We start from the raw sequence: 27,776 nt of genomic DNA on the forward strand, positions 1-27,776 counted from the left end.
AGCAGACGGGTGCAGGCAGCAGACGGGAACATACAGTCTCTCCTACAGCCGGTCTATAATAACATCTTCTCATGTGCACCTCAGACCTGAGGCGCTTCAGGACGTATAAAGGGAACTCCGTCAGAGATCTGCTCAGAGCCATGAGGAATAAGGTTAGCTTGCGTGGTGTCTTCTGCTTGTTTTTATTTATTTAGATGCATCCAGTCAGTAAATAACTTTTACTATTCCATTTACTACAGAAGCATCACTACCACGAGCTGCCGCCGGATGTACAGGAGACTCTCGGCGAGCTTCCCGAAGGCTTCGTCAGCTACTTCACCTCACGGTTTCCACGGTTACTGATGCACACACACGCCGCTCTGCAAATCTGCGCGCACGAGAGGCTGTTCCACCCCTACTATCTGCCACCCAAAGCCAAATAGCTTTCACATGACTCGTCAAAAAAAAAAAAGAAAGAAATCCTTGACAGTACCCGATTATTGCTTTTGTAAAGCCTGTACTGTTTTAGGGGAAGTTACAGTGCTGTGAAAAAGTTTTTATATGTCTTTGGTTGTTTTATGGAATCATTTTATTGAATTTTATTTATCTCCTCCTCACGAGGGCTTTTAATACAAACACTCCTCTGTCATTGGCTCGTGGGAAAAAATTGTTTCTGGGAAGCAACACTGAAGTGAAGAGGAATAAGATGCATTAGCCATTAAAATAAATAAATCCAGACTGAACATTTAGCCACTTTGACAGTGGGAATAACTTTAAAGATTGTCTGAATCCCATCTGATGCTCCTGGTAGTTTTACACTGACGGTAATAATTGGAGAACGTGAGCTGAGCTTCAGCTGTTTGACAGCTGGGTTTCTTTAACCTAAACTGTTCAAATCTGGAGCGCAGCTGGTCGAAACGGGATTTATTGATAACAATAATAAAAAAAGAAGCAGCGAGTCAAGAGAACCAAACATGACAGTTCATCCCTGGACTTTCCAGCGTGGGTTTTAGTGACAAACTTTGTCGCAGCACTGTGGGCAGTTTAGTCACTCCATGACTAATTTATCAAAATAAAAACAGTTTTTAGCTTTAAGTGTCGTAAATAACTGTGTCATCCTTTAACGAGTCAAACGACTCATTTCAGGTTCCTGTTGCTGCTGCTGCTCCTTTTATCTGTGCAACAGATTCACAAGTTTTATCAGCGCGCGTGTGTGTGTGTGTTATGGTAGCCACACTGACCACACTCAGCAGCACGCCAAGCATCATGGTCCTCCATCACAGCTGAAATTAAACTTTAGGCAATTCGCTCCTGAGCGTTTTGAGAATGACCGTTCGGTGGCTGGTGGGTGTAAGAACGTGGTGTCCTACCGACCCGGGCAGACGGCTTCGGGTTGGTTTTGTGTTTCTCGACTCACAAGTACCGCCATGATTCTGATAAAGAAATGCCAAATATTTCCTGTTCCTGCTGGACGCTGGTGTGTTTGGAGTTCTTCAAATGAGTGAATGATGAAAACTGAACTTTTGTACTTTATTTTTTTTGAATGAATGAATAAAATCGAGGCTTTGGGTGTGCCAAAGAATAAACAAGTCTTGTCTTTTTTATGTATCCGGTAACAGAGCACAACGATGACATTCTAGTTTATAATTGTAAATGTTAGGAGTTGATTTTGTTTCAACTTTCTGTTTATATAAATTACAGAAACTGGCTGGGATCAGATGGTAAACAACCTGGAAAAAAGGAAACTTTAATAGGTTTTTATTTCATAATATGATTGTTAAACTCATGGTTTCAAACTGTTCTTTAAACTTGATGAATAGAAGCTTAAAATGTAGATTCTGTTTTAATTTAATCTAATTGTTTACATTAAATCAGAGGAAGGATTTGTTGCTCTTTGTTCTGCCGAAGCTTCATTTGAAGAGTTTAAATGCAAATAGACAAATGATCATGAACATGGATATAATATTTGTTTATAATAATTGTTGGAAAGCCGTTTCCAGAGAATGATTAAAACTTGCGGACATCACTGCAGGTTTCCTTCACGAGGCTCTGCCAGCTCCTGCTGCAAATCACTTCCTGTGAGTATGAAAGTATGTGAGTATTATTTTACATCTGTTTGCATTTTTGTCCATCTTGTCATCACTATTCATGGGTTTTGTCAAGATCAATGCAGTTTAATTCAGTGTATTTATATTGATTCACAACAGAAGTCATCTTAAATAAATCCAAATTAAATCTAGTTTCATGCAATCCAATGTATTTTAATATTTACTATCATCCTGAAAAATTTATCTTAGCATCTTTTTCCCCTTTTTTTTAACAGAACAAATGTTGCTGCCGGGGTGAGTTAGGAGGGGAGCTCATGTTTCAGCAGGTTTAGCTTCTCTCCTTTAACTTCCTGTCAAATTCTGAATATAATCTTTCTTCTAACACAAAGCTCTCAACAACCAAGCTCCATCTTATATTACAGATCTTATTGTTCCAGAGAGTTAGCTCTCATTGAAGGTTTACTTGTGGTTCCTAGAGTTTCTAAAAGCAGAACAGGAGGCAGAGCTTTCAGTTCTCAGGCTCCTCTCTTCCTAAACCAACTTCCTGTTTCTGTCCCTGAGGCTGATACTCTGTCTACTTTTAAGGCTTTCCTTTTTGATAAATCCTATAGTCATGGTTAGTTTGTGTTTCCTGAGTTATCCCTTAGTTCTTCTGCTGTAAGCTCAGACTGCTGGAGGACAAACTGACCACATTTCCTCACTCTGCTGTTGTTTTTACTCTGTTTACTCTCCATGTTTGTATTTGTAATTATTGGTGCTCTCACCATCTGTTTGTCTTTCTTCCCATAGGAACCACACCTGGGCCGATCATCCTGGGTTTGTCTCCTTCCTGTCCTCTCAAACTCCAGCAGGTTGAAGCAGATGGTCGCTCGTCCTGAGCCTGGTTCTGCTGGAGGTTTCTTTCTGTTAAAAGGGAGTCTTTCCTTTCCCCTGTCGCCTCTCTGCTGCTCAGGATGGAGGTTTTGAGGTAATCTGCAGTTTTATTTTGATAACTTTTACTAACATTTCTTAACGTTCTGGATATGAATGTATTGAATAATAACAGGAAAGAACTGACTGTAATTAAATCTGACTGGCCCTGAATTAAATTTATGATTTGTAGTTTTTTTTTCTTTCTTTTGAACAGTTCCCTGAGATGATTTCCTTTGTGAATTGGCGCCACTTAAATAAACAGAATAAACACTCCTGGCAGCCGTACCAACGCTGAGCCCTGCTGCAGTTTGAAGCTGATGATGACGATGATGATGACCAGCCACTCTGGTACAGTTTGATTTCACTTCATGTTCAAAAAGGGGGGGGTTCTTCTTGTCGATGTTGCGTCCTTTGTAGTTTTATTTTCACGATAAACCTCGTGAAGAACGGGCCTTTTTAGCTGAAGTTATTCAGAGTAATAATAAAACCCAGAAGTTTAAAAACCTGCTGTACTCAGTTTCCACCTGCAGATGGAGACATCCGCCCAGTACATCTCTTTGACTTTTCAAACTGCGTTTCCTGTCTGAAACTTTCAAGGAGGAAAACTAGTACTGAAAAAGACATGATTTGTAGTCTTGTTCAGTGTTAATTTAAAAACCTGATGTGTGTATTTACTGGTATTTTCTTTAAATATTCTAAACAGGTGAATTTGTTTCCCTTACCCCCCACCCCACCCCCCAAAAAATAAATACACACAGTGTCCATAAAAAACATCCTGTGGAGCTGATAAAATGTCACACAGGAGTTTATTTCACTGTCGGCCTGAGCTTAAACAGAAAAGCTTTAATGATGTATCGGGCCGGAGCGCCTCGATGTGTCACGGTCAGATCATCACCTAATGAGCCACTAGTTGTTTATAGTTCACTGCGTGACTCAATAGTTTGACCAGACCCTGTGTGTGTGTGTGTGTGTGTATGTGTTCTGCTCATTATTAAATATCAGAGTTCAGCTGTAGGTCCAATCAAAACAGCCTCGGGGAAACATCAACTAAACCAAAGTCATGTGACTACATTTACACACACACACACACACACCGAGAACAGATTAACATGTGAGCAGACTCTCAGTGAGTCAAACTGGTGAAACATTAATGTGTTTACTGTAAGTGATTCCTAACATAAAGAGGGAATATGACCGAGCTGACGGAGCGGCTCGTTTGATGAATCTGTTCGATGACTTCTCGTCGGTACAGAAACACGTCAAGTGACACAAGTGGGAGAAATTATGTTCGAGGTGTTTATTTGGGCTTTTAAAGATGGTTGCTAAGGTTTTAAAGTCGGCTGCTCTGGTGATTTATGGTTGCTAAGGTACCGGTTTTCCTCCAGCTAGTGTTATTTACTCGTGTTTCTGATATGTGGTTGCTCTGGTGTTCCAGCAGGACGTACTCCCTTGAGTTCGCAGTGCAGCGGTTTGTGCAATTAAAGCTTGTCGTTACTGGATTCCTGATGCTACAACCGACCAGGGGGGGTTATTTGGTGGTCACTACGGTCGAGAGCCTGAGCGGTGACGTCACAAAGACCGTTTAGGTCCTCTGTGATGGGCAGGAAGAAGGATTGCCGTGTACCGAGTACAGCTAAGTGCGTTTAGAGTGGTGTATAGTTAGCCTCCACACCTAGACTCCTCCTCAAACCTCACTGAATCCTCAGAGCGGGGTTGTGACTGTTGAGGATAGTTGGAGACACAAATTTCCACTTGTGATCACACTGAACAGCACATTTGCCTGAACTCCCAGTAAAATTTAGACCAAAACTGGCCAGGAGTTTGCGTACACGAAGACAAAGCTCTCTGGGTTCCAGACAGTTAGGGAGGGAGGAGTGACAGTTCCAGTCACTGTTATGAGAGGGAATTTTTCCCACAAAGTGGGAGTCTGTGTGAACGGTAGCCTCAGTTTCCTGCTCTCAGCTGACAGGAGTGCTGCCCGGTGTGGTCTTCTGCTGCTTCAAGGTTGGACGTGTTGTGTGTCCTTCGCTTTCTGTCATCTTGAACCGGCCTGCTCATTCTCCTCTGTGTTCTGTTCTCCGATATGTATATTTACTAATCTCTTGAGGCTGCACAGAAGCACACGCGAGCCAACTCCATTTTAGACTGTTCTCCTTTATTTAACGTCCCCCTCCCAAACACGGTACAACACAAAGGTTCCTACCCACAGATAGCCTGATACTACATCCCCCTTTCTGGATAGTTTTATGTAAACACATGTAGGAATGTAAACTTGAATCATACATCAGAAAGGTGCATTCTGTGGAATACCCAAATTTAACTCAGTATCATACTAGTACTTTTCCACAGCAGAATGTGCTAGAACTCTAACTTAGTATTACTATTTATTTATTCTACACTAACAGTGCACAAACTTAAATCCCTTTCCAGTCACAGTTCACCACTAGAATCCAGGTGTATACGGATCTCGGAACAGTAATCCCTGTAACATTTAACTTTAACTACTAAGAGGAAGGGGTGGACTACCCAAATCCTCTACCTGAGTGTGGGGATTATTCTGCCCCATGCAGGAAACTCACTCAGTTCCTATGAACAAATGTAATCATCCAGATAGGCTGGAGGTCTCCTGGTTCTCAGTGAGGCTCGACTCTCAGGTGGTGGAGTCTGATGGCAAGCCTCCTGCTGGTCTTCATCTGGATCAGATGTGTGTGTGTAATTGTGACTAGTTTCTTCAGGTAGTGTCTCGTGTGGAACAGCAGTAGTTTCAGGTGGAACAACAGATGTGTCAGTTGCTCCAGGAATGTGTGAGAGGTGGTAGCTATTCCTTCTCAGCATGCCTCTGGGTGTCTCGATGATGTAGGATCGAGGTGAACCTGCTCCAGACACTACTGTTCCTCTGGTTTGCAGATCTGTCACCCACACCTCCTCACCTGGATGTAGGGGTGACATGTTGTGGGCCCGGTGTCTACGGTTGTAGTTTTGTCTTTGCTTCTGTCTATATTCATTCTCTGCAGTCCTCAGCTTTTCTGTATCAATATTCTTTGGCATCAGCTGCGACTGAGTAACAGGAACAGTCGTCCTTATCCTCCTTCCCATGAGAAGCTCAGCCGGACTGAATCCATTTGCCAAAGGAGCGGAACGGTAGGCCATAAGAGCGAGATACGGATCCCCCGACTTCTTGAGGAGAGTCTTGATAGTTCTGACAGCTCTCTCAGCCTCACCGTTGCTCTGAGGAAAGTTTGGACTGGACGTTTCACGACTGAAACCCCAGTCTCGTGTAAATCGTCTGAAGGAAGCTGAAGCGAACTGTGGCCCATTATCAGAACGGAAACGCTCTGGTATGCCATGGCGTGCAAAGATGGACTTACAGTGTTCAATCACTCCCTCAGATGTTGTGGAGGTAAGCTTTGCAACTTCAAAAAATCTGGAGAAATAATCCACAACGATCAAATATTGTTTGTCCTTAAACTGGAAAAGATCAGCCCCCACCATGACCCATGGTCTTTGTGGAAATTCAGTGGGCAGCAGTGGTTCTTTGTGCTTAGTTCTCTCCCGACAACATGTCTCGCAGGTCTCCAATAGCTTAATCAGCTCGCTGCTGAGACCCGGCCACCACACTGAATGTTTAGCCCTTTCTCTACATTTAGTTATTCCCAAGTGACCCTCATGTAGTTTCACTAGAATGTCCTGTCTGAGAGAAGCTGGAATCACTATTCTGCTACCATAAAGAAGCAGGCCATTTTGAACAGTAAGTTCACCTGAAAATGGCAGATAAGGCTGGAAACGTTTCTCAGTAGAGTGTTTATCTGGCCATCCTTCCACGCAGAACGTTTTCAGCTGTTTGAGTATGTTGTCGTCGTCTTGATGTCTTTGGATTTCCCTCAGTCGTGGTTCCGTGGCAGGTAAGCATGCAACGACTGAGTTGACATACAAGTTGATCTCTTCTTCTTGCGGACCTCCTGGCTCGCTGAAGATTGGGGCTCTGGACAAGACATCAGCTGTAGCGATATTTTTGCCAGCCACATGGGAGATACTGTAGGAAAATCTCATGAGTCGCATTCGTAATCGCTGTATGCGAGGAGGAAGCTCATTTAGACTCTTCGACCCCAACAACGGGACTAATGGCTTGTGATCGGTTTCAATGTGGAAACTCTTCCCGATCAGAAACTCTGCGAATCTCTCGCAGGCCCATGTTGAAGCGAGAGCCTCTTTCTCAATCTGAGCATACCTCTGCTCCGTGTCGCTGAGAGACCGCGATGCATATGCCACTGGCTTCCACCCTGTATCAGTGTGTTTCTGGAGGAGGACTGCACCGAGTCCATACGATGATGCATCTGCGGACACACGTGTCTCTGCATTCGGATCATACAATGCTAGACCTGGTGGTGTTGTCAGATCTGTTTTAATAGCGTTGAAGGCTTGTTGCTGCAGTGAACCCCATGACCACATGTTTGACTTCTTCAGAAGATCTCTCAAAGGTCTGGTTTTCTCTGCCAAGTGGGGAAGGAACTTCCCAAGATGGTTCACCATACCCAGAAAGCGTCTCACCTCACTTATATTTCTGGGCTCCTCCATGGCTCTTATAGCATTGACTTTATCCGGGTCTGGACTGACCCCTGACGCATCAATAATTTGTCCCAAGAACTTTATTCTGCGTTTAGAAAACTCACATTTGTCGTTTAGTGTTACGTTTGCTTCCTGGAGTCGAAACAGTGCCTTTCTCAGTCTTTCATCGTGCTCCTGCTGTGTCGTCCCCCAGATGAGGACATCATCCATCTGACAAAGGACTCCATCCAGGCCCTCCAGAATCCGTGTCATGCGCTTCTGGAAGTGCTCTGGTGCTGATGAAATCCCAAAGCAGAGCCGATTGTAGCAATAGCGCCCAAAAGGTGTAATGAAGGTGGTGAGCAGGGAAGACTCCCTTGACAGTGGAATCTGCCAGAATCCAGCATTGGCATCCAGTTTGGAGAACACTTTTGCTCCTGCTAGCTGTCCGAGCGTGTGCTCTACTGATGGAAGAGGATGTTTTTCTCTCATGACATATTTATTCAGTTCTGTGAGATCAATGCATATTCTCACCTTGCCTGAGCTCTTGGGAACAACCACCATAGGTGCACACCAGTCTGTTGGCTCCTCCACTTTGGAGATGACTCCTTCCCGCTGCATACGTTTGAGCTCCTCCTTAACCTTCGGCAGTAGGGGGAGGGATATCCGCCTCGGCGTTGACAGGGAGAAAGGCTGTGCATCCGGTGACAGAACAATGTTATACTCGCCCTCCATCAGTCCTAGTCCTGTAAAAAGTTTAGGGAACTCCTGCTTCACAGCATCAAGTGAGTCCAAACTTATGTGGTTTACTCTGGCAACCAATTTTAATGCCATTGCAGCACGTCCACTCAGCAGTGATGCGCATAAATCCTTCACAACATAAATGTCTTCCTTAGTACAAACACTGTTGTGGCTGAGCGTTGCCGTAAACATGCCTTTCACCTTCAATCCGGTGCCTCCCGGTCCCTGTAAGATTTTCTTTGGTTTATCTAATTTGCCAAATTGGTACTGAGAATACAATGTTTCTGGGACAGCAGTAACATCAGCTCCTGTATCTATTTTGAATACAGTCTTATGTTTGTCCACCAGTATGTCCGTCATCCATGGATTGTCTTTAACTTCTGTAGAGAGAGATCCCAGGAAGGCAATATCAACGTCTGTATCTGTGCTTCCTGTAGCAAGTCCAGCATTCACTTCACATATTTTCTTATTCCTACAGACCCTTGCAAAATGTCCCTTTTTCCCACAATAATTGCAGGCTGCTTCTCTAGCAGGGCATTGCTGCATACTGTGTCCTTTCGTGTCGCCACATCTTCTGCACTGTGCCTGTTTAACCTGCGTTTCTTTTGTGCCGATTTGTTTGTGCGGCGCCCTCGGTTGTCTGAAGCGCGCGCTCCCGCTCGCGTGAACGCGGTCCAACTACGCCCCGACAATGTCTGACTTGAAGTTAGCATGAAGCATTTCCTGTTGCTTTTTTACTAGCTCGCTCTGACGGGCTCTGTTTAACGCCTTCTCTAGCGTCAGTTCAGCGTCCATTTGTAGCTGTTCTGACAGTCTTTTATCTCTCAGACCCACGACGAATCTGTCTCGCACCATTTCATCATGTAAAGTCCCGTATCCACAGTATTCAGCCAAACAGTGTAACGCGGTGTGAAAGCCGTCAATGGATTCACCCGTCTCCTGTTGGCGCTGATTGAATTTCGCCCGCTCAAATATAACATTCCGGCGGGCTACGAAGTGAGCATCTAGCCGTCCTTTAACAGTCTCGTACTCACTCGCTTCTTGCGGAGTTAGATGCAGGGAAACCAGTATATCTTCTGCCTCATCCCCCATGGTGTAGATCAGCGTATTTACTTGGTTTTCGTCCGCTTGTGTCTCCAAACCAGACGCGATACGAAACCTCTCGAAACGCTTGATCCATTTCGTCCAGTCTTCAGCTCTGAACGTGAACTTTTCTGGTGGGGCGACTTGAAACTGGTTCATCTTTTTCTCCTTCTAAGTAGTCTATACTTCTGACACCATGTTCTGTTCTCCGATATGTATATTTACTAATCTCTTGAGGCTGCACAGAAGCACACGCGAGCCAACTCCATTTTAGACGGTTCTCCTTTATTTAACGTCCCCCTCCCAAACACGGTACAACACAAAGGTTCCTACCCACAGATAGCCTGATACTACACTCTGACCTCTGACATTAACAAATACTGAAATACTCAGCTCAGCTCTGAAAGCATTGAGTTGCTGCCACGTGATTGGCTGATTAGCTGTTTGTGTTAACGAGCAGTTGAACAAGTGACCTAATAAAGTGTCCGGTGAGCGGATACGTCCTAGATGTCAAGTCTGATCACTTTCTCTGAGCTCCACCAGAGACCATCAACACCAGCGGCTCCCAATCCTTCTGACCTCCGCTGTAGAAAGTTTTGGTTTTGGAAACAATGGAACGGCCGGTTGATTTAGTCCTCCTTATGATTCCTACAAGAGGAGCAGCGTTTGGAGCTGCTGCCTCCCAGCAAGAAGGTTGCAGGTTCAACTCCCGGCTCTGTGTGGAGTGTCTGGGTTTTGTTAGGTTAATCCTGATTTGTTTCTCAGACTTAAAACTTGGTGGAGTTGGGTTTAATCTTAATCATTTACTTTTCATCTTAACAGGTGAGCCACAGAAACACGGTTCACTTTTACACCCACTGTGCGTTTAAGAAAAAATGATTTAATGCAGCTTTTACAGCTTTAAACTGCTGCTGCAGAAAACCAAACCAGATTTCATTTTTCCCCCCTGAGTAGGAAACTAATTTTGTCCTCTAAGTTCAGGATGGCTCAGTCTGGAAATAAGAATCTAACAAAAAGTTGTCTGAGAAGTAGAACCGGGGGCTAATTTAATACTTCTTCAATCTCAAAGATACAGTTTTACACCGAGAGACAGACTCCTAAAATATATTTCACATTTAAAGGAGAAGAATTTTTATTTTTGGAAAAGTAAAATTTAGACTTTTCCTTCAATAAAAACCCAAATACCAGCTGTTAAAGTCCTGTAATGTCGTGTGGCTCTTTAAAAAGGTGCGAACAGGAACATGAGGTTACATTCACTGCTTAGAAGACTCTGATGTCTTAAAGCTTAAAACAATCCCGATGGATGTTTGTTCGGCGACCACAGCTTTTTGAAACGCAAATAAAAACACAGATTTGTGTTTCAGGCTGCAGAATAAAAGACGTTGACGTCCAGTGCGAGGACAAAATGTCCTGCGCCTCTGATGTTTCTGAGTCCACCGGGGAGACTTTTTTCTTACTTTTTCCTCCTTTGTCAGATATGGAGGCTGGCTCTAGTTTCTGTGGTGTGTGTGTGTGTGTGTCTCATTCTTAGTCGCTCCATTTTGGGATTGGGACAGGAAGTGGGCTCAGAGGAAACATAACCTCCTCCCTCCCTCTATCCTTTTACTTTTTCTTATATCCCCTCTTCCTCCCTTTGTCTGATCTCCCTCCCCTCCCCTTCAAACTGTACTCACCCATTCACAAGGTCATGTTTTATTTTATTTTGGGGCCAGAGATCTCCCAGTCACGGGTTGCTGCAGTGCGCATGTAGAGGTTTTTACAATTCCAGTCCGCTCGCTTCCTGTATAAATAAATCTGAGTTGACCAGAGATTTCTAAAACAACACGGAGCCTCTGGTCTGGTTGTTTCTGGACCCCCTCCCCGTCTCCGGAGACTCTGAGGCTGTAACGCAGCAGAGCTCCTCTGATAAAAAGCCAAAGCAAAGGTCAGACTCGGCTGGGTAACGGAGATATCGCCCGACTTCGGCTTTGCTCTCATGCCCAGCGGTCCGATAGCTCCTCGCTGATGAGCTTCACGTTACATTATGTCGGAATAAGAGCCGAAAGCTGAGCTCGAACATACATCAGTGTGACATTACTTATCAGGAGCTTCGATTGGCTGCTCCTTTATGCTTTGCATGAAAGCTCCTCGTGTTCATAAAATCTGATTAAAGCACCCTGGGAAATAAGAAAAACAATTAGATTTATTTCCTCCTCCTGCGCGGGCTCCGAACTTTTATACGTCCCCCTCCCTCTCTGCTGATCTTCCCACCACTCCTGGCTTTGCCACATGCACACTCAAAACACACGGCGAGAAAAATAAAGAAACATGGTGTCAGCAAACGGCAGTGGATTTCACCACAGAGCACAGAGGCGAGGCGCTGGAGAGAAAAAAAAAAAAGTCCCAAAAAAGAAAAAAGGGGGGGGCAAAGGACCTCCTTCTGGTCTTCCTGCGAAAAGTCTGAGGCTGTTTATTTGTTTCTCTTCCTCAGACGGTTTCCTTCCTTCTCCTTCTTACAGACTCATCCAGTGCAACGACACACACGAAAATAAAAACAAATAAAGGTGAGCAGAGAAAGGAAGTTTAACTATTGTTACAGTGGTGTTTGTACTGCAGGTATACACACAGTGGCAGGCAAAAACGTACAGTATTCACTTTACAGAAAAACACACGTGAACATGGTAAACATCGTTAAAAATAAAAAGAGCGGAGGAGGTTCACGTTTTGCGTTTAGTCGCCCCCGGAGGCCAAGCAGACTGACGGGGTCATGGCGCGGCCCAGCGTCAAACCTCTGGAATCTCCCTTCACTCACCTGCTCCTCTACCTGAGCGGGGCGGGGTGGCTCTAAAGTAAAACAAAGTGACAGTGTGTGTGACTGAACGTAACCATAGCAACAGGGCTGTTAGTTGTTTATTTTGGCATCTGGTGAGCACGACGTAAACGTTGCTGCGAGTTTCTGATAGTTTGGTCACCCGGGGGTTTGCTGCTGCTGCTGCTGCTTCGGTGTCTGACGGAGATCAGAACAGGTGACGGAGAAATTTAAGAATGCTGGATTACAGGAATGCATGTCGCCCGCCGCCTTGGACGCCAAAGTTACAGACACAGGTTCGTTAGCGCTCAGAGCACGTGTTGGGAGGGACTCTCAGCTACTACCACAGCAGATTTGAACAGACTATCCGGAAAACTGACTGAGTTCTCTAAGGTTAATAAGCGGTCATCTAACAGGTGCTGAGAGTTTGACGTTCTGACTTTTTGACGACTTCGGCGGCTTGTGGCAGAAACCTTGTTACTAGGCAACATCAGAGGCGTACTGTGGGAACTGCCCGTTTTCCTTTTAGTGTCATCGAACGCAGACGGGGTTATTTTTAGGATGAGCAACAAAAGTAATTATTAAAACTGAAGAAAATGTCACCAGAACTCGTACGAACTAATTGTGATTTCTTCAGGTTGCCGACAGGATCACTGTCTTCCATCAGAAAGTGCCTCAGAGAGCGCCTGCCAGGTTATTTACAGTTCAACCTCGCCATTTTCCTCCAAGTCTCCGAAAAGGAGCAGGAAACAGTCGAACTGCGGCGCAGAAATCTCTCCTAAAACACGCCTCGAGTGAAGTCTGCAGCGTCGCCTTTACCAGGTGGGAATAAGAGGCGAAGGAACGACACAGGCGAACTGCGAGCGACGTGAAACTGAGATCCGTGTGTTTGTTTTAAACGACGACGAGCCTCTAATTTGTCTGTCTGCTGTTTGTGCTGCAGAGGGAGGAGACGAACAGTCTGCCTATTGTGCCGGAGAGGACAGAGAGGATTAGAGGAAGAAGGAGGCTCGTTTCTCTGCAGCTGTTTAGCTCGTATGAGAAAAGAGTAAAACACAAGAAGATAAGGGAGCATGAGAGGCTTTAGTCTCTCCTGTTAGAGTTCATTGACAGGAGCGCTTATCACACAACGCAGCATATGACCGGTTTGGGCCCGAGCCCTCAGCCCTCAGCCCTCTACCCCACCGTCACGTGGACTTTAAGATGAGGCTGTTTTTTTGTTTTTTAACCTTCGGCACGTCTTTCCTCCTCATTCTGTTTCACACAGCTTGAACCTCGTTCCGTCAGGCAGCAGTCTGATCTCATTTAGTGACAGTTTTGTCATTAGTCGTATATACATTTACAAAAAAATAACACTTTCAGTGCTCCTGCCATGCAGCTGGTGCTTTCCTCCACAGCTTCACGTTTCTCCACAGGGTTTAGAGATCCGCTCGGCGCGGGTCAGCGCATCGAGCGGTGAAAGGAACTCGTGGGCCGTGATGTCCGAGCCCCCCCGCCGAGGAGGCCGGGATTCACGGCGCGAGCGTCACTGCAGCATGATGTCTTTGAGGTTCTCCTGCAGGATGGTGTCCTTGACGGCGTGGAAGACGAAGCGGATGTTTTCTGTGTCCACGGCGGTGGTGAAGTGGTGGAAAAGTGGCTTCCCCCGGTTTCTCCTCTTCCGCCTGAACGACTGCACCAGGAACGTCTGGAAGACACAGAGCAGGGACGGTTACCAGTCTGAGTGTGTGTGTGTACACTACAAGAGTGTGCAAACGTTTTAAACCCCCCACTGAGAGCCAGACCTTGTTGGGATCTTTTAAAGCAAAGATCTTTCAGTTCTTTTCTTTGGACTTTGGCTGAAGAAACGAGGGGGTGACACAAAACTTTTGCACAGTGCCGTGTATCCCATCACTGAGGAATAATAATAATTAACTCCCACTGCTGGCTGGGACTCTCCTGAACTTCGTCAGTCCAAACATGACATCCTTCAGCAGAAGTGAACCGCAGCTTTTTACCGTCTGATTGTTTGACAGAAGATGGAGATCCTGATTAACCCGAGTTTAACTTTAACGGTTAGCAGTGATGGAGGGGAAATCTGAAATGTTCATTTTGACTTGAAAGACCTGAATCATATCTTGAATCAGCCACACGTCCCGTCGGACTATTAAATGTTAAAACAGCCACTTAAACTGAAGGATTTTTAGGTATTTTCACTTTATTTTTACTGGCTTTCAAACTGGAACAGCAGATGTCCTACATTTTCATTTCTAATAATAATGTGATGGCAGATAACTTTCATTTCACTTCCTACCAGTGAAAGTGTTGTTGTGCTGCTGCTCACATCTAAACTAGTAATTTCAGAGAAGATTAGATATTAAAATACACTGGGCCGACTTGAGTGACGAGGCAGGGATCAGATAACTTTAATAAAAAATTATTTTTAGGGGCTCCACAGTGACATGCTGGTGTGGGTCTGCTGCTGGTTACCAACAAGCCGAACTGGAGAAGGACTTTAATGTTATAAACAGAGCTGAGACAGCTGATCCTGTTTTAGGTCTTATTTCACGGTACAGTGATGAAACCTGGTCTCAGTTAGTCTTCCAGGCCAAACCGAACCACACCCAATGTGTGTCTGACAGACAGACAGCTCAGCGTGTCCCCAGAGTACCTGCACGTCCTCCAGCCGGCGCGGGTCCCCCCTGAACTCGGGGAAGTTCTTGCGGATGTCCACCATGCGGATCTTCTCCACCAGCAGGTCCGTCTTGTTGAGGAAGAGGATGATGGAGACGTTGAGGAAGAGCTTGTTGTTGACGATCGTCTCAAAGATGTTCATGCTCTCCACCAGCCGGTTCGTCCGGCGATCCTCCATCAAAACCTGCGGAGACACAACGGCCGTGATCGTTCCTCGCCTGTGGTGGGACCCGGCTGCCATCGTGCGACCTTTGACCTGAACCGGAGCCACGGCTGTGGGAGTGATCGGGGCTCCTCAGCTCCACAAAGACAGCTTAGTTAAAAACAAAAAACCCTCAGATGTTGTGTTTCCTGATCATTTCCGAATTGGAATAAAGAAACCAAGAGACTGTGTGGAAACATTTCCATCACATCAGAACGGACCGAGCTTCAAACACGCCTCTCAGGGAGGATTTAACTAAGATGGCCGCCAGATCCTTCTGTTTGTGCGCTGCTGCTTCAAACGTTTAATGATCTGAAGCCAGAGCGTTTAAAGGTGCTGAACAGAATCAGAAAACACCTTCAGATGCTACGAAGAACAGCAAAGAGACTAAAAACGATCCCTGAAGACAGAAAACTCCACATAGTGACAAACTCTTAATATAAAAGAAAATATTATTTGTACGGGAGCGTTTTCTTGTTAAAAGTCCTCAGTTTACTTCATCCTGCAAGAAGTTTTTATCAGGCTTCTATTTCTTTCTTGTTTTCTCACAATTTCAAAACTTTTTTTTTTTTTTACACCTCTTTTTAAATGTTTTGTTTACTCAAGGATTTTGGCTTTTTAAAATCGTTGTTTTATTTACCCTCACAAAAATAAATAAAAAAAATCAATCCTTGACAAAAAAAAAAAAATCTTTTCCATCAAAATACTCCCATTAATCTTCCCTCTGAAACACTCATCCAGTTAACACTTCGTGACGGAGGATTTCTGAAAAACCTTCACCAACAACATGCTGCCAAAGGGTGAGAAGACCCCGATGAGCGAAAAGGAGAGAAGACTCTCTATGATCACAGGGTGAGAAGACCCTTAATGAGCAAAGGGAAAGAAGACCTTTAATGACTAAAACAGGAGAAGACCCTTGATGACCGAAGGGTAAGAAGACCCTCGTTAACTAAATGGTAAAAAGACCCTCAATGAGCAAAAGATGAGCAGACCCAGGATGATCAAAAGGAGAGAAAAGACTCGGTAACTAAAAGGTGAGAAGACCCTCATGGCTTCAAATGAAAGCACAAAGAGCTTAAACAGAGAACAGCATCAATAATTTGGACTTAAGTCAGCCAAAACCTCAGTGAGCTCAGTGCTGCCGTCTGATTTCTGTTTGTCACGTTGAAGTTGATCATTTAAATATTCTCCTTCCAACATGTCTGCACGGAAGAACTTCTTCTCCCACAGCAGTCAAGCGTTTAACGACCCAAGTTAGTTTTACAGACAGAACCGAGCCGAGCCCTCCTTCCTCTGACGGAGACATTTTAAACGCTGACATGATGAGGTGGGTCGCACACGGCGCCTCGCCACGCCGCGCTCCAGATCGATGGGCGGCTCCTCCATAATTAACTCAGCTGTAATAAATGTTCTGCTGTGAGGCTGATTACTGATCTGAAGTTGAACTTTTTAAAGATTATTACAATGGACACGTCAGAGGCTCGGCCCAGATTAGACTGAGGGGGTTTGTTTGGTCCTTCTTCGCTAAGCTTCCTCTAAGAGCTGCGCCGTGCGGCCGCGTCGCCACCGTTTCACCTTGTTGCTCAGGTAAATCGATCTAGATTCTCACAGCTCGTTGTTGAAGCCCTGAAAGGTGTTGCTTCGTGTTACGTTAATGATCTTTTTACTCCATTCAGTAAATGATCACTGGATAAAGAGCTACAACTGATCAACTTTTGGAGTCAACACAAGTCAAGATGGCTGCAACAGCTAACACTGAATTAGCTGAAACTCTGTTAGTTTTACAGATATTGAGTTCAGATTTGGGGTGGTAGTAGCTGAGAGTCAACGTCAACATGTACTTTGATCGCTGACAGATCTTTGTTGAAATCTTTGGTGTGGAAGCCGACAGACTGCGTGCGTCCCTTTCAGCCGTGCTGTTTCATTTCATCGTTTTATTTGTTTGAAAACTTGCTTTTATGACCATCCTGCACCTTGCACGCATGTGTGTGTTGTTGTACCTGGTCGTACTCGGATGACGACACCATGAAGAGTATGGACGTGATCCCGTCGAAACACTGAAACCACTTCTGCCTCTGCGACCTCTGACCCCCGACATCCACCATCTTGAAGGGGATCTTCTTCATGACGAAGTCGTGCTCCACGATCCCTTTAGTCGCCTTCCTGGCGAACAGAATGTCCTGCCTGCTGGGAATGTAGCTCTGCGGGGGGAGACGAGTCGTTTAGTCGCAGGCCGAGAGGGAAAAACAAAAAATCCCAACGAGCCGCAGGACCTGGAGCAAGACTCACCAGCTGTCCGATCCGGTCCAAGTTATCCAGGAAGTACTTGACTGATTCACTCTGAAGGGCAGAAGAAGGCAAATCAAAGTCACTGACCCGATAATCAACATCTTATTATGCATTACAGGAACATAAATGGACCAAATAATGACATTAGAAGCTCTGATCAGATTATTAGAACAAATTGATTTCATCAGTTTCTGATTAAATAAAAACATGAACAAAGACCACATGACCGGCTGTAATCACATCAGCCCCATCAGGTTGCTCTTCAAAACGCTGCTGCCTGTCAGGAGGACTTCTTTTATTCGTTTCACAGATGAACATTCATCCATTCATCCACAGACACAATGACATCATGTTAACGAGTAAAAAGAAGGAGGGAGACGAGAAATCTTATATAAGCCGACAGACTCCATCTATGGCCACGTTTACATCAGACAACAAATGCAACAAAAACTAAATCTACTGCAAACAATCTCACCATTTTTAAATATTATTAATAATCCATGAGTTCATAACTTCTCGTTATTTTTCTTTATAAAGTTTCCTCCACTGATTAATAGTTAAAGACTTTTTTTTAATTAGACTTCCTGTTCTGAGAAGCATATCTGCTTCAGTGCAGAAGAACTTTTAAATTTCCTCCCGTGATCTCCATCAGTCCGAAGAAACTGCTGCAGATTATTTGCTTTTTACTTTTCCATACAACTAATAAGGTTTTTAGGTCAGCTAAATCTTTCATTTTCTATTTGTAGTTTCTCTAATACACCCTTCATGTTAAAGTCTTATTTAGTTTTTGTAATAAAAACAAAAAGTTTAGCATTAGAAACCCTTAAATATGGAACAAAGCATGTGTGTTATCCCTGCTGTCACATTTAGTCTAAACACCCGAGCACAAAATCTACCCACAGCAGGTAAGATATTAACTATTCATAACCTTTCTAAAGAACCCTGCATCAAAAGATTTATATTTACAGGAGTTCTAGTGGCTAAACAGGTAAATATTTAAAACACCTAAGGAGTAGGTGGAAACCAAAGCAGAGGTAAAAGGAGGATAAAGAGAAAGTCGCTGAGGAGAGGGAGGTCTGGTTTCCTCTGTGACCCGACCACAGATAAGACGTAGTAGTAGGGGTGGATGGGTGGATGGATGGATGGTTTTTAATGAACATTCTTGTTGAGGGTTTCCTGAAAGTGAGGGTTCATTTTGCCCAAAAAGGCCAACTTTAAGAGCTAATCCCAGCTTCCTTTTCTCTCTTTTTGACAATGTTAGTTTCTAAAAATTAAATATGCAAGTTTCCCTATCGTCTTATAGACTTATAGTCCTTTTAAAATAACAACATTTTTTCCACCGCTACTTTTAAAATCATGTTTGTTGTCTCCGAAGTGTCTCAGCTCTTCGTGTCCAGTGGACAGAGTGAAGAATCCTGAGGAAGGCCTTCATCGTCTCCTCTTCTCTGCTCAGCTTACAAAACAAAGCCATCAGAACCGGATCGGCCTTTATGCGACCCGAAGGCCCAGCGGCGCCTGGAGAAACAGTCGAACTCTCATTTAATAGAAAGTTGTTTCTAGGTTTTTTTTTTTGGTGGAAGGTCCAGGAAAAAGGAGCGGATTTAGCGATGGGTGCGAGTCCACGGGCGACAGGAGGAAACAGAAATATAATTAAGCATTTTGAGTTAACACGTTGTTAATCCTGAGGCCATCCTCTCATGCAAATTGGACAACATTTCTCTTACAAAGTCTGGAGGACAGGAAGCTTTCTATCTTTTTTTAAAAAATGAATAAACTGTCTGTTTGAACACCTTATTAACTGCGGCATCGGAACATTGCAAACCTGAAAACAACGTCTGACTTAAAGCAAACTAATTTTAATTTATTTCCCCATAAATATATTCTAAAAGGCAGACTTGGTTAGTTGTTGACCATCCTCTCTGAAAAGGAGCACCTCCTATAGTCACTATGATGACCGTGAAGTAGGCTGACAGTGAAGATAATCTGTAACAAAGGTTAGAAAACAAAAAAACAACTCGTCAGCCCAACTCTCACTGGTTAAATGTATAACAGCAAATAACCCAATTAAACCAGGTTATAACGACAGCCTGAACACCACATGTGACCCCTGCTGGTGAAATGAGTCACAAAGAGGAACTTTTTCAACACCAAGTCATTATTATTTTCAAATTCTGCATCTCAAAAGCTTCAAAATGAGACGCAGTTGGTTGAAACTTGGTGATTTAAGACCTGACAACAAGCTGTTTTGTTTTGGAGGCTTGAAAACTGGATTTTTATTGTCCTGGAGGGCCCTCAACCTTCACAATGATGCCCAACGTTATACGAAGGGATTTCCCAGCTCTACGGCGGCTGGCAGAGAAAAATGGTCAGTTTGAACAAAACTATAAGGTCTATAGGGATTTTTCTGAAGGTAGATAAAGATTATTATTTTAGTTACTGGGATCGCTAGATGGTCTCTTTTATGGAGTCCTCTTCATGCAAATCCGTCAACCCAACTTAAGATGGCCGCCACAGCTAATTAAAACTAAACTGCTGTAACTGCTGACAGTTTGTCTCTTCTTATGTCTAAACCTTCAATTTAAACCTAAATATTTATGATTTACGAGCTTAGAATCTGCTGCTCTGCCCTTATTTTTTGAACTTTATTTTATTTTGGTAGGGCGATCTGGTTTTCCTGTCAGAAAAACATCTGTTGAACAATAAAATAAATATGCCGTTAAAATCTAATCTCCTGTTGAGCAGCTCCCTCACGCCTCGTGGACAGATGAAAGTCCTTTCTGTTTGTTTTGTTTTTTTCCCCTGTTCAAGGTAATTGGGCTAAAAGTGGTCGAGTAAATGTTAAAATTAACATATATCCACATAATTAGGGCTGACCAGAGCCGTTTCAAAGCTTCAACTGTTTCCATAGTGACCACGGCGGAGTTATTAATTCGCTACTATTAATTATGTACCAACACGACCTCTCAGATTAGGACAATTACCACCTGCATGGCTGACAAAGAAAGGTCACAGACTGGCTGGATTTACAGATTAACAAACATTGACTGGAAGCACTCGGAGACATCAAAGCGCTGCGGCGACGGCGGTGGCACTGAGCTCCTGTATAATTAAAAGCCTAGCATTCCTTGAGGAAATGCTTGTCGCCCGCCGCCTGTCATGCAGGTGTTTTAGACCAGTGGTTCCCGACCCATAAAATAACAGTGACAAAGGTGTGACCCCATCACACCTGTTGGCTGTTTAAACATCCAAAAATGCTAATGACTCCATTAAATAAGGACATAATGACAACATAAACAGTCTTAACATCCATTATGCTATTCTTTAATCAATTTATGGGCTTGTATTTCAAGTTTTTGTAACAAATATGGTGCAAACATAGCATAAAAGCTAATTTTTTTAGTCGATATCTGGAGATTATCTAAGGACCCCTACTTGGTGTTGAGTAACCCACACTGGGGTCCCGACCCCAACGTTGGGAATCATTGTTTCAGACTAAGAGTACCTGCCTGCAGGCTGAGAGATGATGGAGCTGTTTATGTTTTGGTTAAACCTCGAAAAGAACATTATGTGATATTACTGAACCACCCGGGTTAATGACCCGACTCAAGTGACTCGAGAACTGAATCTCTTCAGCGAGTGACTCGGATTAACTCGAGTCCGTAAAGTGACTCGGCTACTACTGCACCGAATTTCAGCTCAGTATCTGTAAACGTACGGCTGGTTTTGTGCTTTCTGAAGTCAGCTGGCTGTGGCGGCCATCTTGAATCGACTTAATTCTACAAGTTAATCGGCTGTAGATGCACATCGGAAGATTACTTTCTGAAAGTTCCGTTAAAACTTGTTTTGTGGTTTTATGAGACAAATAAACGCACGCACAGTCAGCGGCGGGCGATAACTACTCAGTCTGTGAAAAAAAAAAAGAGACGCACAATAAGCAAAGAGAGGCCTCGCGGGAAAGCTGCTGAAATCCTGTGAAGTCATGAATTCTCTCATGCAGCAGAAATAGCCAGAAAAGAGGAAGGAAACAGAAGAAAGACTCAGGTGCTGACGCATGTGATCATGACTTTAAAATAGAAAGAAGAAGAAACGATAAACTCTTACGTCACGCAGAGCTGCTTCAGTCGTTTCCAGCTGCCACAGCTAAGTGACACTAGCAAACACAAAAATCTCTACACCTCAGTCGGTTTTAGGGATATTGAGCTGAAATTTGATGTGGTAGTAGCTGAGAGTCTTTTGCAGCACATACTCTGAGCAGGACATCCCATAAAATATTTTCAAGGTTTGACTAAAAATGATCATCAAATAATCTTAGTGGTAAACTCTGGCACGAAAGGCGGCAGGCGATATGCATTCCTTCAAGGAACGTTAGGTCTGTAATTTCTGTATGCGATTAAAAAAAGAAAAATCGATTGGATGTCGAAGCTTGATTTGTGTAACCCATTACAGGGAGAATGGCGTGTTTTAGTTCAATCAGAAATGCTGTTTCGGTGCTCGCCGCTCTTCTCTCCTGTAGATTAAACTGTTTGAAGAGGCTGTTAATTGATTTTCAAACTGTTCGCGAAGGAACCGGAAAGCAGCGAGGACCCGAAACAGAGAGAAACGGTTTCATCTGGTTCCTTCAGCGCAGCGCAACGATCTGCAGCGACGCTTGTGTGCGAGCAAGCTCGTGTGATTTATTTTAAAGGCCACCCTAAACCCCCGTAGGAACATAAAGGTCGAACAGGAATCGAACCAATACCCAACAACAAGCAGAGTTCCCCTCTTCCTTTCTCCTCCTCTTGAAAACGCTCACATTTGACAGGAAACAGCTGTGTGTGAAAACACAGGAGAGAGACGCGGGGGGGATTAACGAGTCAGACAGAATCGTTTTAGCACAAACCCGCGCTGACAGCAGAAGTTTTTACATCTTTTCAGACGGCCGGCCTTAAACAGACCGCTCTGTTTCTGGGTCGAACTCCCCCCCCCAAACGTACCGAGCGACAACCAGGAAACGTGACCCCGGTGCGGGTGAGCTGCGAGGCCGTGACCCCACCGCTGACCTACAGGGAAACATAAAGCCGGAGAGGAGGGGGAAACGCAGGGCGAGGGGAATTCCCAGAGCTGCAGGGATACGTACACGCCGACAAAGACCCAGACGTGCACAGGAGCAATCCATGGGGCCTGTCTGATCATTTGTGCTGTGTAAGAATTCAATTTAAAAGGATTTTATGGAGTTAAAGACGTGTTTTAGTAGCCTGCAGATCTGTAGGTAAAAGATAAGATTCAGCTCTGTCTGTGTGTAAAACTGAGTGACTCAGCAGGAATGTGTCCATTCATGATGTGTTTGGGGAGATTAGGGGCTTTCACGCTAAAAAAACCTGAATAAGCTCACAGTCCAGCGTGTGTGTTCAGGTGTGTCTGTCACGTCCCCTGTGTGTGTGTGACGCTGTCTGCCCGTCCTTTCACTACGACACTTTCATGGATTAACTCAGAGCGTGAAAACATGAAGCAACAACTGACCAGCAGTTCTCACCAAAGTGTTGATCATTCTTAGAAGAACTTACTGGGCTTCTTTGCTTTCATGACGCCTGTCAAAGTGGGAGTTGGTGCAAATGCTTACGTATTCAGGCCCCCTTAAAACTGGATGAAGACCCCACTACGACATGTTAAAAATCAACCAGAATGTGGATGGTCTTTGCAGGTTCTCGGCGAGGTCGTCAGGCAAGCATTCAGAACGCAGTGGGTTCCCCTGTTACGGGTCTGAGCTACACAAAGCTTCCACAGGAGCTGATGGTGGCTGTGGGGTGCATCCATGACGTGAGGCCCATGCCCTGAAGAGCTCCTACAGCCAGGCTACAGGTACAAATTTAATTAATTTCAAATCACGTCACCTCAGGGCTCTGTACAAAAACATTTACATACGTTATAAGAAGCCACTTAGTAAAAGTTATCTATCTAATGAAGCCAGCAGGTTGTGTTGAACCTTCACTCCTGAGCAGCTTGTTGGCAACAGTGGAAAAGAATGACTCTCTTTTAACAGGAAGGAACCTCTGGCAGAACCAGAACCAGAATCAGGCTCAGGATGAGCGAACATCTGTCTCAACTGAAACATACATTTCCCACACCTTGAGCAACGTATAACCTGGACTTGACAAGAACTTCGTCTATACTATTTCTCAAACGTTCAGTCGGTGATCAACGGGACCCTGCTGCCCGGCTGCGAGCCATCAGCCCCTGCGACCCGTGCGTGTCCAGAACAGCTTGGCTTATCTTGGTCGTCGAGAATCTGGCCTTATGCCGAGGCTTTGGCTGCGATCGTGATGAGTTCACGAAAACAAAACTGACGCAGGCACGATTCCTGTATCTGCGTCCTGACGCAATCTGAGAGAGTGGTGCCGGGACGAGCTTACAGAGCGTGGTGAGGGTGGAGAGTACTAAGAGTGCAGCGGCAGCATCATGACTGCCGTCACGCCAAACAAGGATTTCTAAATTTGTCACGACCCGGCCTCGTTCTGATAGGTCACGTAGATCGTGAGGAGCCCAGCAGAGCCGTCATCCAGCTTGGATTTCCACCAACCCTATAAAACCTACAACAGTTGTTTTGAGCAGCATTCTAGACATCAGGACAATTTTTTCTGTACAGTCTGCTTTCAGACAACACCAGATGTAACAACTGTCCTGCTGCTCACATTTTAGCAACCTGCAGTCAAAGGAAACGGTTTCTGGAAATCCACAAAGCCTTAACGTTTATTCATTTTGTCAGACAGACTTTTTTTTTTTCTTCAGTCTCAACTTGCAGTAAACAGACAGTATTCTGTTCAGTGAGGCATCATCAAAGTAAAGTAAAGACAAAAGTGTAGTGCTCTTTAATATGGAACGGAGAATCAAAACTATACTGCTGCTCATCTGACTGTTAATCTGTCTTCTCCAGCTGAAATCCTGTGTTTGCCAGACAAAAGGCCTAAGTTACAACGATCCAATAATCCTGTAAGGGAAAAAAACAAAAAAACAACTTTCATTCGTGTGAATGATGATTACCTCTTAGCTGTTATGAGAATCATGCTGCAACAGAGGAGGGATCAGGAAAGGATGCATCATAAAACCCCAGAGGCAGGGATATATAGCCTCCTCTGGATGAAGTTTTATACCACTGATGCAGGACAGCTATCGTTAAATCATGAAACACAGCTCCTCGCTGACAGCACGGCCTCTTTACACCTTTGTAGGGCCTCAGCATTTATTTCCTGTATAAATTTAAGCCTCATTTATTCACAAGACGCCTGCGCCGCTGAGGCGCAACAGTTTACCGTCAGCGCTTGATGTACGGCCTTGTTTTTGTCAAGCGCAGGAGGTTTTGGTGTTTATATCCTAGCTCCAACTGTGTGTTATCTGGGTGTGGTGGGAACACAAAACCCAACAAGTAAACAAGATCCCTGCCTGTTTTCCCCTCACAGTCTCCATCTCTTTCTCTATCGGAGGCTCCCCACCCACCCTGCTCATCTCTCCTTTCCACTCCCTTCCTCTCCTTCCTTCCTTCCTTCCCTCCTTCCTTCGGTCCTTCCTTCCTTCCTCCCTCCCTTTCCCGGCCTGCCAGCAGCACAGCTCCAGCTGTGCCTGGGAAAAAATGGCTGTGGTTTACCCGGAAAAACCTCTCAGAGTGAAGGAAAAAAAAACACAAATAAAAGGGGGAGGTGGAGAGGATCTAACTCAGCACATTCACCCCACAGCAGACATTTTAGCTTCTGTTATTGAAGGAAAAGGCTGATTAACCTTATTTTCTTACTTCCTTATCCGTAAGGAAGCAAGAAAATAAGGTTAATCAGCCTTTTCCTGTGGCGCTCAGTCTATTAATACATGTTGTGGATTAAAAAAAAAAAAATACAAAAAATGTAGCCCATGCTGGAAACTATTTTTGACTGTGGACGTGTGGGAGAAACATTACAGCGTCCTAAAAACTTCAGATTAACTTTGGCCTCCTGATTTGGTCATCTGTGTTGACACAGGCAGCCTTCGCAGCGGCGGCGGCGGCTGTGACACACAGCTACTGGAAGCAATTATTGGGCTTTGAAACCAGATGCACCCAACTGCAGCGACTGGTGTCAGAACTCGTGCTCGAGGTGATAAATCAATCACCCCTCGCAAATAAACACCCTGAAATCCACTTAGAAATGTCAGAGAAAAGCTGCTCTCCGCGTTGAAAAACAGACCTCGGCTGAAGAGCTATAAATTTATAATTAGATATGAATTACTTATCAAGCATTAAGGGTTAGCCGTTCATGGGCGTACTGCGGTTTGGTTGTCTCAGAGATTAATTAAAAACCTAGCAGTCCTTGGAGGAATGAACATTGCCCACCACCTCTCGTTTAGATTAAGATCATCAGAAACAACAGAGTTATAGCTGTTACACGCAGTCTCATGTGATATTGTGAGATCTGGCTAGATGTGCTATTGCTCAGAGAAAGTGTCGAGGTGAGCTCCCACCACACCGAATTTTAGATCAATATCTGTAAAATTGAGCGACTTATGGTCATTTTTATGTCGGCTAAGGTCACTCGGATGTGGATGCTACAGATAAACGAACACACACACACAGACACGGGCAAAAACATTATCTCCCCTTGCCTTTGGCAGCGGGAGATGATAATTAGAGGATGCTAAAAATCAGGCTCAAGTAGTAGCCGGCACTTAACTAATTTTTTTATTTTTTTGTCTGTTATCTGTGTCTGACTCAGAGCTGCTGGCGTGGCCTCAGACTCCCAGTTTTCACTCCGAAAAAAGAACAAGTCTATTCAGTTTTTAATACGTCTTTTTTTCCCAGCCTCTGCTGGGATTTGCTGACACGGAGAAAAAGAACCTCACCAGCCTGAGTGAGAAACGACACGAAAGCCTGAGCAAGACGCGCACGCAGGGACATTAGCTGAAACGTTTACTCCATTTAGTCCACACCGACTCTGTACGCCATTAAAATCTCTCCAAAATATGGACAGCAGGGGATGTGTGTGTGTGTGTGTGTGCGGGTGGAGTTGAACAGCTGTTTGTTGAGATCAGCAGATGAAGAAGAAGAAGCTTGTTCAGTCCCGCTCCATAATTACATTTTCCATTCACTGCACAAGATATGACCTTAATCACTTCTGCGGACTGAATTTATGCTCATCTGTTCACGTGCATTTAACTTACAGTCAGACGTTTGATTAACTTAACTTGAAATGTTAGCAAAACATAAACATCTCGAGACTGGGTGTGTGTGTGTGTGTGTCCCTCTCTGTCTCTTAAACCGAACGTCTCATGAAGCAGGGGACGGGTTCTTTCATTAAAGTTTCAGAAGGGAATTACTGGAAGTCTGTCGACGGCTGATTAACTTCTGGACTCAAGATGGCTGCCACGGCTAATCCACAGTAGCAAACACAAAAATGGCTAGTTTTACAGATTTGAAGCTAAAACTTGGTGTGGTAGTAGCTGGGAGTCGGGCCCGATGTACAGCCTGAAGGCTAACAGCTGGTGTGAGAGCGTGCAAAGCGACAGGCGTTTCATGAAATAATTTACTGATCTAACACCTGACATGTTTGTTTTAAAGGAACATCATTTTATATTGGCTCAGCTGCTTTAGTTTTGGTTCTTTAACTCCTAACCTGGGTGTTTGGTCTAAACTGAAACGACTCGTTGAAAGAACCAACATCTGGCATGTTTATTCATGTCAGCTTGGTACAGGTTTATTTAACAAGACAATAAAAAGTCCTGCTTCCTTTTCTTGTTTCCACTGAATTGTCTGACTCATAGTGGGAATTCAGGCAAATCTGGGAATAATTATAGAAAAGCTCGGAATAATTTGAATCAGTGCCACAAAAATGATGATGACCAAACCCAGACGTATTAAATTAAATACAATTATTGCTTCAGCTTGACAGAAATCCATCAAACTGTGTGGGAATTTTGCTCCGCACTTTTATGTTTCTTTAACAAGCTGTTTTTGTTGTGTGTGAGTGTTTGTGTTTGTACATAAAAAGTGTCTCTAATGTTGTAGTTGAAGTGTAAGTGCCTTCACTATGCAATGAAAAGTGAAGACCTCTTTTTTTTGTTGTTCTTGTCTAGGCTTGACGAAGAGATCGAAAATATTCAGCTGTGAACGACTGCAGCTTCTCTTCACTCATGGCTGTGGTCTGTTTAAGAATTTCAACACACACACACACACACACAGAGTAAAATTAAACCAGGAAGTGTGAAACTCAAGTTTATTCAAAAGGGTAAAAATTGTTTTAAATGTCTGAATCAGATTCAAATTAAAGGTTAACTGCTTCTCCAAAGCCTTCATTTGTATTATTAGGCTCTAATATTATCAAATAAGAGTCAAAAATAGTCCTAAAATTAAAATAACATGATTTATTGTAACCTTTTCAGGTGTAATATATTAACAGGGCTATCTGGACGAGCCTAATGGACGCACGTCTCAAAAACCCATTTAAGATGTAAAATGACTGGCTTGGACAGGGGACATTCCTCATGTCTTCATTTAGAACAGTGACAGGGGACGCGGAGACGT

The 27,776-nt window shown here is 44.2% G+C and overlaps 3 protein-coding genes and 1 long non-coding RNA gene across 7 annotated transcripts in view; 2 read left to right on the plus strand and 2 right to left on the minus strand.

Annotated features, from left to right (window-relative positions):
- ern2 (endoplasmic reticulum to nucleus signaling 2) overlaps positions 1 to 1,565 on the plus strand; it is a 13,996-nt gene extending 12,431 nt beyond the window's left edge. Inside the window, exons 23-24 of the mRNA XM_017406245.3 lie at positions 85 to 152; positions 240 to 1,565. Of these exons, the coding sequence (XP_017261734.1) occupies positions 85 to 152; positions 240 to 422 (251 nt within the window). The 3' untranslated portion in view covers positions 423 to 1,565. The remainder of the gene's footprint in view (positions 1 to 84; positions 153 to 239) is intronic.
- Positions 1,566 to 2,726: 1,161 nt separating this feature from the next.
- On the plus strand, positions 2,727 to 27,645 carry LOC119616894. 3 transcript variants are annotated; one of them, XR_005232964.1, is made up of 4 exons: positions 2,727 to 2,994; positions 3,154 to 3,287; positions 22,941 to 23,098; positions 27,329 to 27,645. It is a non-coding gene; the product is annotated as an uncharacterized LOC119616894 (long non-coding RNA). The 3 variants fall into 3 exon arrangements; XR_005232963.1 differs by lacking the exon at positions 27,329 to 27,645 and adding an exon at positions 23,280 to 24,997; XR_005232965.1 differs by lacking the exons at positions 22,941 to 23,098; positions 27,329 to 27,645 and adding an exon at positions 18,636 to 20,072.
- Positions 5,074 to 8,799, minus strand: LOC119616893 (uncharacterized protein K02A2.6-like). The gene is made up of 2 exons (XM_037974738.1): positions 6,139 to 8,799; positions 5,074 to 6,089 (listed from the first exon to the last, which is right to left on the minus strand). The coding sequence occupies exons 1-2, from the start codon at positions 8,769 to 8,771 to the stop codon at positions 6,020 to 6,022; spliced, it is 2,703 nt and encodes a 900-aa protein (XP_037830666.1). The 5' UTR covers positions 8,772 to 8,799; the 3' UTR covers positions 5,074 to 6,019.
- Positions 11,853 to 27,776, minus strand: part of gna12a (guanine nucleotide binding protein (G protein) alpha 12a) — a 28,601-nt gene continuing 12,677 nt past the window's right edge. For both annotated transcript variants that reach the window (XM_017407984.3, XM_017407975.3), the window contains 4 exons: positions 17,261 to 17,311; positions 16,972 to 17,172; positions 14,747 to 14,953; positions 11,853 to 13,783 (listed from right to left, as the gene is read on the minus strand). In XM_017407984.3, the coding sequence (XP_017263473.1) occupies positions 13,622 to 13,783; positions 14,747 to 14,953; positions 16,972 to 17,172; positions 17,261 to 17,311 (621 nt within the window). In that variant the 3' untranslated portion in view covers positions 11,853 to 13,621. The remainder of the gene's footprint in view (positions 13,784 to 14,746; positions 14,954 to 16,971; positions 17,173 to 17,260; positions 17,312 to 27,776) is intronic.

This window comes from Kryptolebias marmoratus, linkage group LG3 (genome assembly GCF_001649575.2).
Source record: "Kryptolebias marmoratus isolate JLee-2015 linkage group LG3, ASM164957v2, whole genome shotgun sequence".
Taxonomy (NCBI): Eukaryota; Metazoa; Chordata; class Actinopteri; order Cyprinodontiformes; family Rivulidae; genus Kryptolebias; species Kryptolebias marmoratus.